Source organism: Strix aluco, chromosome Z (assembly GCF_031877795.1).
Source record: "Strix aluco isolate bStrAlu1 chromosome Z, bStrAlu1.hap1, whole genome shotgun sequence".
Taxonomy (NCBI): domain Eukaryota; kingdom Metazoa; phylum Chordata; class Aves; order Strigiformes; family Strigidae; genus Strix; species Strix aluco.
The window spans coordinates 95,058,489-95,070,575 of NC_133971.1; the positions used below are offsets into that span (position 1 = coordinate 95,058,489).

At 43.4% G+C, this 12,087-nt stretch overlaps 1 protein-coding gene across 1 annotated transcript in view; it reads left to right on the top strand.

Moving 5' to 3' along the window:
• LOC141918062 (netrin receptor DCC) overlaps positions 1–12,087 on the top strand; it is a 629,575-nt gene that overhangs the window by 446,275 nt on the left and 171,213 nt on the right. The window contains exon 9 of the mRNA XM_074812087.1: positions 7,597–7,751. Coding sequence (XP_074668188.1) covers positions 7,597–7,751 — 155 coding nt within the window. The remainder of the gene's footprint in view (positions 1–7,596; positions 7,752–12,087) is intronic.

Here is a 12,087-nt window from a genome sequence, read left to right on the forward strand (position 1 = left end):
TTCTACAGCGGGGTGTCACTTATCCTAACGTTTGTCTGCAGCCATTGCCACCAGCCCAACCAGAACAGGGTCCGGGGCTATGCGTGGGGATTCTCTTCTCCTTACGTTTATTAAGTGGTTTGAGATTTGGTGAAGGACCTGAAATGCCCGTGACGTGGCAATGCTGGAGGGCACTGTTGGAATCGCATCTCATTTATTTTAATCGTCTTAAAAACATGAAGCTGGATCAAGGCATATTGTAACTCAGCCTTTTAACTTAGCAGTGAGGAGAAAATACTACTAGTCTTACATGAAGCTTTTAAATCGTGATGTTTCTGAGATTAAAAAAAAGTAAAAAGAGCTCACCCTGCATTCCCTTACGCTTCAAAATAATTTTTCTTCCAGAATTTCCATGGTGCTGAGTACCAGAAGGATGCCTTAGCCCCATTCCCAACTAGGTGCACACCTTCTTAAATACTCTTCTGTGGAAGACTGTGGGCTGTCTGTTAAAATAAATAAACTAATAAATAGATAAAATAAAAATTCCACTAAGCTCCTTGCAGCGAGAGACTCAGAATACCACCTGCAGTTTAAAACTCTGGAATATGCACCTGTAGTCTTGCAAACTTTCAGACAAACCGCGAGATAAAATTAAGGTAGTTTTCCTAAAAGGAAAAAACTTCCATGGAGTTTGAGAGTTGCTTATTCTTTATGCGTTATTTTTTCAAAAGAGCTATTTTTCTGTTTACAAAAATAAATATTGGATTTGACATTAACCTCAGGGATGCAAAGGAATTGTCAGAGAGATTACTGCAAGTCTGGAGGAAGGATCTTCTTGGGTTTGAGAGCAGAGAGGATTTTCTTGACGGCTGGGAACATCACTGAGGCCGACACAACACACGGCCATGTCAGGGACTGTCCAGAGAAATAGTCTCCCGTGTTTTGAACTCTCTCAGAAGGGTTTTTCAGCTCAACCCTTTCAAAGAAACCTCGTTTGGAAGTGATTGCACTTATTGCTGTAACGTAATCACCGGAGCTCTTCTGATGGGATGCTCTTTCATCTTCCTCCTCAGCTAGGCATCCTGCGTGGGATCAAATGGGTTTGCTTGCTGATAAGGATGATTGGAAAGAGCACTTAAAGGTAAAAGGCAAGTTTCTCAGAAAAGGATAAAACAAACCTCAAATCTATTAGAAAGTAAATAAACAGGCAACCAATACACCTGCACTCAGGGAAGTTTCTGGTTCAGATAAAAGTTTAGATTTGGAAGTGAGATATTCTATAACATTTGCTGATAATAGCAGAGTGGTGATGAAAAAATGAGCAGATATAGAGGCTCTCGTGAATGGAATCTGTCAGTAGATATGGCCCTCTTTTTATACATTTGGTTGCGCTTATTTTCTGTTAAAATATAGTGGAATATAGCAGTCGGGTATAATGCATGACTTCTGATGGATATCACTCTTCAAGGTATACACATGTGCACACAGAGACCGTAAAAATCTATCCTGCCATACGGGAGGACTGCTCTGGAAGAGAAAGGAGCTACTTGAGGCTTAATTTGATGTTATAAGCTCACTGTAAAAAACCCCTCTTTCATACCCAAATAATAAGATCGCCCACAATATTAAAAATGCAGAGATTACCCATGTAAGCGGTAAATCTCTGCCTTTTTATTTCCCGTTTTACCGCTGGGGTGCTGCCCCAATGGCGAGCTCTTAGGAACGGAGCCGTCCTTGAGCGCTGCGAGGGCAGAGGTGCTGCTTCATCTCTGGTATCTCCCACATCCACATGCTGTTGAAACTTTAATGTTAATTATTTATTAATTTTTTTAGCTAGAGGTGGTCTTCATGTGGGAAGCATTGGATCCATCCCTATCCTTAAACCCCATCCAACCCAACAGCATTTGTGTCTGGCTGTTGCCCACGTTTAATTGTGATCTGCTTTTGACTAGCAATGTTTTGTTTGCAAAACGGGCCAGATTTGATATTTCAATTCACAGGCAGGTTCGAATTTTGCTGTGAATTTGATGTTCAGTTTTGCTCTCGGCCTCAGTGTTTGTTGCCTTTTCTCCCCCGTCTATGCCGGTTGGCTTCTCAATGAGCGAGCGTTGATTCACGCAGGCATTTGATATTTAGGCGGTAGTGTATTAGTCACCACAAAGAAAGAGACACGGTTTATTTTTGTTGATTTGCTCTTGATCTATCTCTAAACCAAAAAAAAAAAACCTCCTCAAATGTAATCTCAAGACATATTTAATTACTTGTGCATAGTTTGAAATGAATTCTGCCTTCCCGGTGAGAATTTACGTCACTAGATATAAAATTTAAAATTTAATTTACAAGAAAAGATTGGCTATATTTATTTATAAATAATGAGAAGTATTTACATGGCAATATATTTCTGTTTAGCATTTGAGATGAGACACAAAGCCCAAAAATACCGTTCAGTTTTTGATTACAACTTTTGAAACGTCAGGTTGGCTTAAATAACGGGTCCTGATTTGTAGCTATCCTTTTTTAACTGACTGTTAGCAACCATTTTTCCCAATATATGCAATTAAATGCTCTGATCTTAAGAGAAAAAGAAGAAAGTGACCCTGAAAATCAGCAGTATTACAGCTGAACGTAAACCCCTTTGACGAAGGACTCTTTTGCAAGGTAGGGACGAGCGTTATTTTTAGTTGAACGTTCACTAGAACTTGTTTTCGGTAACAAATGAATAAATGCGTAGATAGTCACAACAAGCTAATAGATCTCCCAGTTTAGCTTCCTGCATGTTGCAGACTGAAGAAATGAATCAAGGGACCACTTAATTGAATATGAAAACTTATCTTTGATTAAAGCCTATCTTCAGAATTCAGCTGAAGTTCTAAAATATCATTCCCAGATGATCTATTTACATTAGTTTTGAGGTTTGCTTATTATAATCAAGGACTTTATCGTTCTCCCACAAAACAACATAATGGGAGATAAAAAAAAAAAGGAATTCAAAGTAGCAAAAGTCCATCCATTTTAAAATTAATAGTATTCATTTCACAGCAAGAAGCATTAACATGGCTTGTCTTACTTGAAGTAACTAATTAGGTGTTTGAAACATTATAAAAGCATTTGTTACACACCTAAGAGTTATATGGGAACTGTAATTATCTTTTTTTACATGCTGATACCGTAATGTAACATGATCTTCAGTCACTGGAAATTACATGTCGAAGCCTCTATTTTACAAGAAAGTGGATGACTTTAGTCAAGGTCTTTTATTTTTAGACCGTAATTTATGGCCGAGATGGGTTTGAAAAGGAAAACCCCACATGTAAAGGTGCCTGATTCAAGGATGTTTGGTGCTTTTTTAGATTATTCTTGCTTTGCTGTAGCATCTGTGGCGCATTAACCCCTCGCTGGTAAGCAGGAGCAGACGATGGACTTTTGGACGTAGCTGACGCTCACCTCTCTAACTTCACAGGTTCCTGGAGCTCTAGAGAGACGGACAGACACATGTTTTACAGCGCTCATCTGATGTGTTTTAGATACCTATTTTACAAAGATGAGTGTAGGGTTGTTATATTCATAAGGAGTTTTTTCTCGTTGCTAGCTGAAGCGGTTAAGGTGTCATGGAAGACATCACTGCCCGGTGTGACATTGGCGAGTGGCCCATTTAAACAAAAGGGATAATTTTTCCTCGCAGCTCATAATTACATTGCCACAGAAACCAAAACCAGTGGTGTCAGAGGTCTGACAGTTTGAGGGGGACGAACCCATTTGGGTGTCTGTGATCACCTGGGTGCTGCAATTCCAGAAACCTGTGAACAGGAGCTCTGTGCCAGGAGAATAACCAGATATTTCTGTCCCGTGCCAGAAGAATAACCACATATTTCTATCCTGGTTCACTTATTCCTCTAAATGTCGATTATCCAGCTGCTGCCAGGCTGTGAGATGGGGTGGGCTGCTGGCTGTTCTTGCACCTCAGTCTGCCTGGAGGGAAACCTCAGCCTTTTCTTTTGCTTTATTGCTCTTGGTCTCAGTCCCGGGGTGTTGGCTTGATTATTATTCAGTCATTACTTAGGAAAACCTGGAACTTTTTTTTATACGGCCCATTTTTCTTTTTTTAAGTTACAAGCTCTTGCATTGCCCTGTGGGCTTTTAGTGTTGCATTTGGAAGATACTCTAGATGTGATAGCTAGAAAACCCAAGCTGTAGGAAGTAAAACATAAAAAGGTTTAATTTGGTCAGCACTTTCATGAGGTTCATGGAGGGAATATTGTGACTCGCCAAGAACAGGGAAACTTCCCTCTGTGTCTTTTCAGCGTGGGCTGGGGACAGCCCAGAGCTTCTGCTGTTCAACGGTGCTCCCAGACTGGAAACCATCACATTGCCAGAGCACAGAGTTGGACTCGAGCTAATTAGCCTTGAAAATAGGTGGATATTGTGAGATGGAATGTGCTGCAGACACCTCCAACCACTGCCAGCCTGGGTGCTCTTCCCAGTGGGAGCAGCAGCGTTTTACCTGGACTTGAACTGATCTAGGAATGGACTGGCCCATCATTGCAGGTGATGAGCTCGTTGGCTTCATCAGCTGGAGAGCGCTCATGTAGTTATACAGCTCCTGGTTTGCACAGAGACATGTCCTGGGAGATGGGCTTGAGTATGACACAGCAATCCAATGGAAGATGAACACTGATGCTGCCAAGATTGCATTAGAGTCTAATCAAAGCACTTGCTGGCATGTGATGCAGCAAGTGCAGATCTGAGAAGAGAAACGGCAGCCCTGGGTCTCCTCATGCCTCTGTGGTGGGGCTGGATATTTTCCTTTGCTCTCCAACCTCAGCATGAGATACAAAACGGGCTGTGTCGGAATTTCACTCCTCATCATAGCGCTTCACACCTGTGCCCCAAAGGACACAAGACAAGAGAGTTGCTTTCAGACCTGCTCAGTTGGTTACAAACCCATTGCAGCCATTTTCAATGCAACAACTGGGTTCCCACTTCTGCAGCTTGCAAATAGAAACCAGAGATAAGAGGCAAGAGAATAAAATTAGCTGAGTTGCTCAAGCACAGCTCAGTTTGCCCAGTTAGAAAGAGCAAAGGCTCTGCCTGCCAGTGCCCTTGTCGGGGAGCAGCAGCCACCCACAGCTCTGCTTCACGTTATGAAGTGCAACAGAAAAACTTCCTGCTGGAATAGAGGCATTAAACTCCATTGTCTCTGCTAAGGGATGATCTGACCATTTTCCCCAGGGAACATTCACCCAAGCTTTGGTCAGTAAACCCTCGGAGGGCCAGAGCGACGGTGGAGCCTGATGCTCGGAGGGCAGGACCATCCCTTGGTCTGAAAAATTTCATTCTGAGAAAACATTCCCCAAAGGTACAATAATGTCCCTTCTCAGAATTGTTGCGATGCCTATTGCAGCCCGGAGAACCACGGCAGCGCTACGTGAAGTTTGACAATTAGTTGATTCAGTCTTAAATGATTTTTTTTCTGCAGCATAGTATCTACCTTTTTGTTGTTAGTTTTTCAGAGGGCTTCTAGCAAAGGCGAGGAGCGAGGCACTCCACCCATAATAAATCAGTTACTAAAGCAATTTTACCTACTTCTCTTCGCTGATTGGCCATGAAATGACTGTGATTTCATCCAATTTCAAACCCAGCTTTACTGTTTAGGGATTGTGTTTTTCCCGGCTAATCCCATGTTAACAACTCTACGTCTGTACCTTTCCCACCGATGGTTTTTCTCACCAAGCAGCACAAAACCACGGCTCAGCAGAGCTCTGCTTGATCCAGGGCAGGGATGCTGGTGCCGGGATGCAGATCCCCCTCGGTCACTGCTCAGGAGGACAAGTACCTGTTGCCCCACACACCAGTTTTACAGGAGCCGATGGCTGAGTTTGTATACGTGGGGTGGTGTCCAACCATCTGTCTGCATCAGGAGTGAGCTGGCCCTGAGCTGCCTGGGTGCTTGTTTTGCCAAGGGGGGAGCATATGTCACGTTCCACTCCGATGATATTAGGATTAGACTGGCTCTTAGGAAGTATTTCTTTCCAGAAGGGGTTGTTGGGCACTGGAATGGGCTGCCCAGGGCAGGGAGGGAGTCCCCATCCCTGGAGGGGTTGAAGAGTCGGGTTGACCCAGCGCTGAGGGATGTGGTGGAGTTGAGAACGGTCAGTGTGAGGTTCATGGTTGGACTGGAGGAGCTTCAAGGCCTTTACCAACCTTGATGATTTTGTGACGAGGGAGACAAGTGACTTGTGTTCATGAATCCCCAACGGAGAGAACAAGGGTGAGACAAGTCTCAAAGGCTGACATAGACATTTATTAACTTCCCACAATGTACTAATGGGATATACAATAATTGATTAAGTATATAACAAGTTATGGCAAGGGATATAGTATGTCTAGTGTTACCTAATAATAATAAGGAAAAAGGGGAAAAAAAGAAAAGAAAGAGAGATAGAGCAAGAGAATAGACAATTAGAGACCACCAGTCCAGGTTCCTGCGTTGGTCCCATCCGAGTTCGTCGGGGATGCATCCGTCTTCTTCACATCTTCTTTTTTCTTTCCGTATTTCACTCCTTGCCCCTCCTCAATTTATAGACACATTTTTTGGGCCTGTTCACTAGGTTGACCCACGTACCTACGTACCCCAGATATGGGGAGGGGTAAGGTTGTTATAAGGTGCTTTGTGGGACGATGTAATCGGCACGATCTTGTTAATCTTTATTAGCATATTCACAGGTGTCAACTTTAATAAGCATTTCGTGGATAATGAAGCAAAGGTCGTTCATCAGACAGATGGGCCTTGAAACTTTACACGATGCCTCAGAACAGAACCATCCTATCTCCACAGGGGTCCCTCCCCCAGGTCATCTCGTGCCATCCTGGCCACCTTATCAGCTCCAAACTCCACACTATCACACCGTGACTGGAGTTTTGTTACTTGCGAGAGTTTGAGACATTCCTTGGCTCGTTGGGCCTCCTCTCCCCCTCATCCCTTAGCTCTCTCAGGCTGTTTTTTCTCTCAGGCCCTGTGTCACGGAGTTACAAGTCATGCCTCCCAGCGTAGTACAAACTCCACAAATGGGTTTTCATTTTAGACCTCTGAGATGGTGAGCGGTGGCCCCATCTTGGGAAAAAACTCTACGTTGCCTGTGGAACAGAGGGGGGTGGGGGTGGTTTTTCAGGGACAGCCATAGCGGGAGCTCAGACCAGGGCTCGATTTGCAGAGACATCCAAACCCAGTTTTCATTAGCTGGATGTTTACAGTCCAGTATGCACCTCACTTCCTTTGTCAGAGCTGTGTTCCTGTGTTGAATAGCCATTTCTTTCCATCAATTTTCCTTTTTTGTTCTATTAAGGAAGGCAAAGAACCAATATGCTATATACCTTATGAAGTGTTAAAATACAAGTGTTTTTCATAACACTTGCGGCGTTCCCAATGGGCCCCATTACTTGAATTAGGCTTTTTCAAGTAAAAATAAAAAAAAAAAACCCTGTAGACAAACAAGCCTCAAACTGAAGTTTGATAAGTAATCATACCTTACAGGCTACCAACTGCATAAATAAGTAATGCTTGAAGATCCAAATGAATTTTGAAGTGGTTTTTTGGTGGTTTGTTTTTTTTTTTTCTAGGGAACGGGCAGTCAACACATCTCAATCTGGGACACTTCAACTTACCGTGGGCAACCTGAAACCGGAGGAGACTTACACCTTCCGAGTGGTGGCGTACAACGAGTGGGGACCAGGAGAGAGCTCGCAGCCCGTCAAGGTCGCCACGCAGCCGGAGTGTGAGTGTGCGCCGGAGCGGGGCTGCCGTGAACTGCAGCGCTGCGGTTCTCATAGCGCGTTGCTCGATGGTTTTTACGTAGATCCTCTTAGAAAATATGGCCCAGTCCTTATGCTGCGTAAAGAAAACCTTTCATCGATTTGTTACAGTTCTTGCAGAGTGTTTTGCCGCTCGACGGTAGCATATGGCTAGTTCGTGTCATGACTTTGAATGGGCTGCCCAGGGCAGTGGGGGAGTCCCCATCCCTGGAGGGGTTGAAGAGTCGGGCTGACCCAGCGCTGAGGGATCTGGTGGAGTTGGGAACTGTTAATGTTGAGTTGATGGTTGGACTGGAGGATCTTCAAGGTCTTTTCCAACCTAGACGATTCTGTGATTCTGTGACTTTGACGATCGCACATTCTGCCTTCGATTGTGTGACAGCATAAGTGATATCAGAAGCTGTGCTATGGTACATAAGGTGTTGCTTTTTTCCAAGGAAACATGATAAAATTTCTGAAAGATACAAAAATTTGCCACTGGAGTAAACAGTTTGGCTTGTTGGTGTTTAAAAGCAAATATTTTCTATTAGTTAATGTTTAACAGTAAGCGTGTTTTATATACTTTGGAGCAGGTGGAATCTTTCAGTAGACACTTTTTCTGTGTGTCTCATTTTATTGCAAGTTCTTGCACGCATCTGGTCTCCAGAAAGAAGATAAATTTCCTCTGGTTGAGTTTGTCTTATTGCAGTTTTTCTTGCTTGGAAGGTCCAAGAAGGGCTGTAGCAGAGAGAGGATTGAAACATTATTTGAGCCCTTCCATGGCAAAACCAGTTATTCAGAAGAATTGGCCGTAAAATGGGATTGGTAGGTAGTTCTTAGCACAGAGATGGGTGCTGGGTCTGATACTGGTGGGCACTGGACTGTTTTGGTGGATCATAGGGTGATGGTGGGAGACTGAGCTGCGTTTATGCTCCATCACTAAGCCCCTGCCAGAATATGCTCTCGCCCTGTAATGAGGTGGGAAATCTGACGTTTAACAGAAGCCCGGAAACTGTTTTACATCGTCACACATTGCCACGTACAGAAATTTAACTGAAAGGCAATATTTTCCTGAAAACCCCTCCTTGTGTGAAGATAACAGCTGTGCTGTTTAAACCCTGAGAGGCGTTTTCTTGATTTATTGCCGCGCACTGGGAGCAGGTAGAGGAGGTGGGAATGGCTCTTCACGGGGCGGGTGGAGGAGAAGAAGAGCTTGGAAGTAAATCCTGCGCTAAGGCGAGCCTCCGGAGGTGGCTTTCGGCAGCTTTGGACCCATTTGGTTCCTTTTACAGCTAAGCTGAGCCCCAGGAAAACGTCTGTTAGGGCCGGTGAGAGCATGTGCGATGTCCCCTGACCAGGCAGGGGATGCTGTGAACAAGGGGAAAAGGGTCCTTTCAACTTCCATTATTCTGGGATTTGGTGTCTATAGCTTTGTTTATCACGAAACATGAATTTTACTCCCTGTCGTCACTTCCCAAGCCCCCAAGAGTAGTGATCTTAGTGAAATATCACCCAAGATACGTCGCTTTCTGTTTTTCTGGGTGGCCTTTCATTTTAGATACATCTTCAATTCCTGCCCTGAGGTGGCTTATTCGCCGTTATGCAACTGCCAGGTGCAAACATAAGCAAGGTTGTAGCCCTTGAATTTGGGGGAAAAAATATTGAAAGTTAGTTTATGAATCTAAGCCTTTTGGAAGTGTTAAGTAACTAACCAGCAGCGTCATTTATCTATCAGTAATTGATCTCCACTTGGACACACATGCACAAATGCACATATACATGTTTCTGGTTGTGTTTGTATTTTATATATATTTTATATAGTTATATTTACAGAAGTAAAATAACATTTCAATCAGGAAAATGCCTTGCCCCCAGGAGAGCCCTCGTGAAAAACAGGCACCGCTACCCCCTGCTGTCCCCATCTGAAGCTGCCACGGTGCAGAGTTACCAGCTCTGTTAAATGCACAGCGTAGACATTTGGAATATCTTTCCGATTTAATAACTTGAAGATTTCTCTGAAGTGTCGAGTTTGAGAATGGAGAAAATATTGCTTTCCATTTTTCTTTTTACTTTTTACTGTTGACCAAATTATCTTCCCATTTTGAAACAAGTCTCTCTGGTCCTGGGAGGCAGTCAGGCTCTGTGTGGCTGTCTTTTAGAACATGCTGTAACTATTGTACAATAAATTACATGGCTGCACATAAATTGAATTTCCACATTATTTGAAAATATCAGAAGTATTATGCAATCTGGCATTGTTAAAGAAGAAAAAGCTGATGAAAAAGGACAGCTGAAATTCATGTCTGTCAGTGCCTGTTTCTAAAAGTGCATTCATTTGCTCGGTAATCAGTTTAAAAGATCAACAGAACAAGTTCCAGCTTTTTGAAATAATCATCCAGAATACATGGGCTGGATTTATATGAAGGTTTTTGTCCCCAGATTAACACCTCCCTTCTTTTTTTTTTTTTTCTTAGTAAACTACAACGCATTTTTCTCTGCCTTTATGGTATATAATTTCACTACAGTATTATCAGTCTGGATTTAAATCCCTGCTTGCTTAAGCCATGTCTAATCTTTTCATACCACATGTGGAGACTTTGTGAGTTATTATTTTGGCTCCTCAAGATGCTGTTAAAGCAGCTTGGTAGTAGAGAATAAAGAAACGCATCTATTCTCGCAAGGGGGATTGAAATTGTCCGTCCGAGCTTTGAAAGCACTTCCCTGCTGTGGGACCAGCTCACTTCTTTTCACAGCCCTTATGAATTAAACCCAGTTTCCTAATAAATCTGTGTCTGCCTGATGTGTGTATTAGTTGGTGAAAGAGAAGGTGAATAGGAAGGCATGTTGGTGCGCCCCAAGGAAACTTGACGGCATCGCTCCAGGCTCATAAAGTCGCCTCTTATCATCTCCCTTCCAGTGAAATCAATTTAGTTTGGGCTGACATCTCAACTTCTACCTGAGCATCTTTAAGGGCTTTATAAGGAATAATTAATTACTGTATCCTTCGGAGGTAGGAAAGTATTATTATACCTAGTTAAGAATGTCCCCATATGTCTCCCCCCTCCTGGGCTGGGCTGCGAGGAGCAAATCTCTGACGCCCCGTGGTTGCCCCCCGAGGTGGGGAGCAGCCGGGAGGACCTGGGCTGTTCACTCAGGGTCCTGAAAATGGAAATTCTGGAACAGATACATAGAGATTTTTCGTGGATTTATGTAGTGAGGGGGGCATTTTGCCGCAGCTAGATGGTGATCTTGCTTGCGTAGGAGACTAAGGAGACATAGGAGACCTCTTAGTCCCTGAGATGCACACCTACCTTAGATAGTTTTCTAATTACTTTCCATTCTCATTAGAGGCTGGTGCATCTAACCTCAGAAATCAGTCCCTTTGTAATTTTATTTTTATTTTATCACCGACTGGCTGCACCTGAATTTTCTTGCTAAGACAATCAGCAGCACAAACGACCATCAATATTGCATTAAAGCAATTGCACCAGAAACTATTAAAGTTTTGGGGTTTGGTAATGGGGTTTTTCTGCTACAAGTTTTTCAGTGGAGACAATATTCTTTGACGTTATTGCATAGGAAATGTTAAAAATACATAGGCAAAATTTCAGCTGCCATCTCTTTAAACATACATTTCTTATACAACTGTCAAAACCGCATAGAAAATTAAAAGGCCATTAAAATTAATGCAATGAAATTTCACATGAAAAAGCAGGGGAAGGCAGGGATGTCTTTAAAGCCCACAGAGATGACAATTTTGTCAAGCAATAATCAGTTCCATATATGTTGATCTGCACAAATTAAGTGTGCAGAATAAACATGTGCTGGAGTAATTGAATTTTCTGAAGACTCGTATCAAATTCATCCAGTTTAGCCACCAATGCAGAGGTGGTGTCACATTGTCACCTCTTGGGGCTGGTGAGGGTCCTCGGGCAGGGCCAGACCCTGCCGCTGGCGGGTGCTGAGTAGTTCAGAGGGCACTAGAGAGCCGCCTTTGCTCCCCACTGAGCTCTTTTGGGTACCAGTTTCAGTCACAACGATGATAATGTCGTCGCTCGAAACGATGTTAAATGATCTGACGATAGTCAGGGTCGTGCTGAAGTGAGAGCCCTGCAGTGAGTTTGGGCAGGCACTGCAGGTGATGTATAAAACCTCCCACCAAGATGGGTTTGAGCCGGTTTTTGGAACCAGAGAGATGAGAAGCCCCTTTCTCCAGCACAAAATGGCCACGGATGTGGGCGGAGAAAAACCTGAGCTTGTGTTTAAGACCTAGATCCAAGTGTCTGTCGTTGAAACCTCTTGGGTCCTCCATCCCCAGAA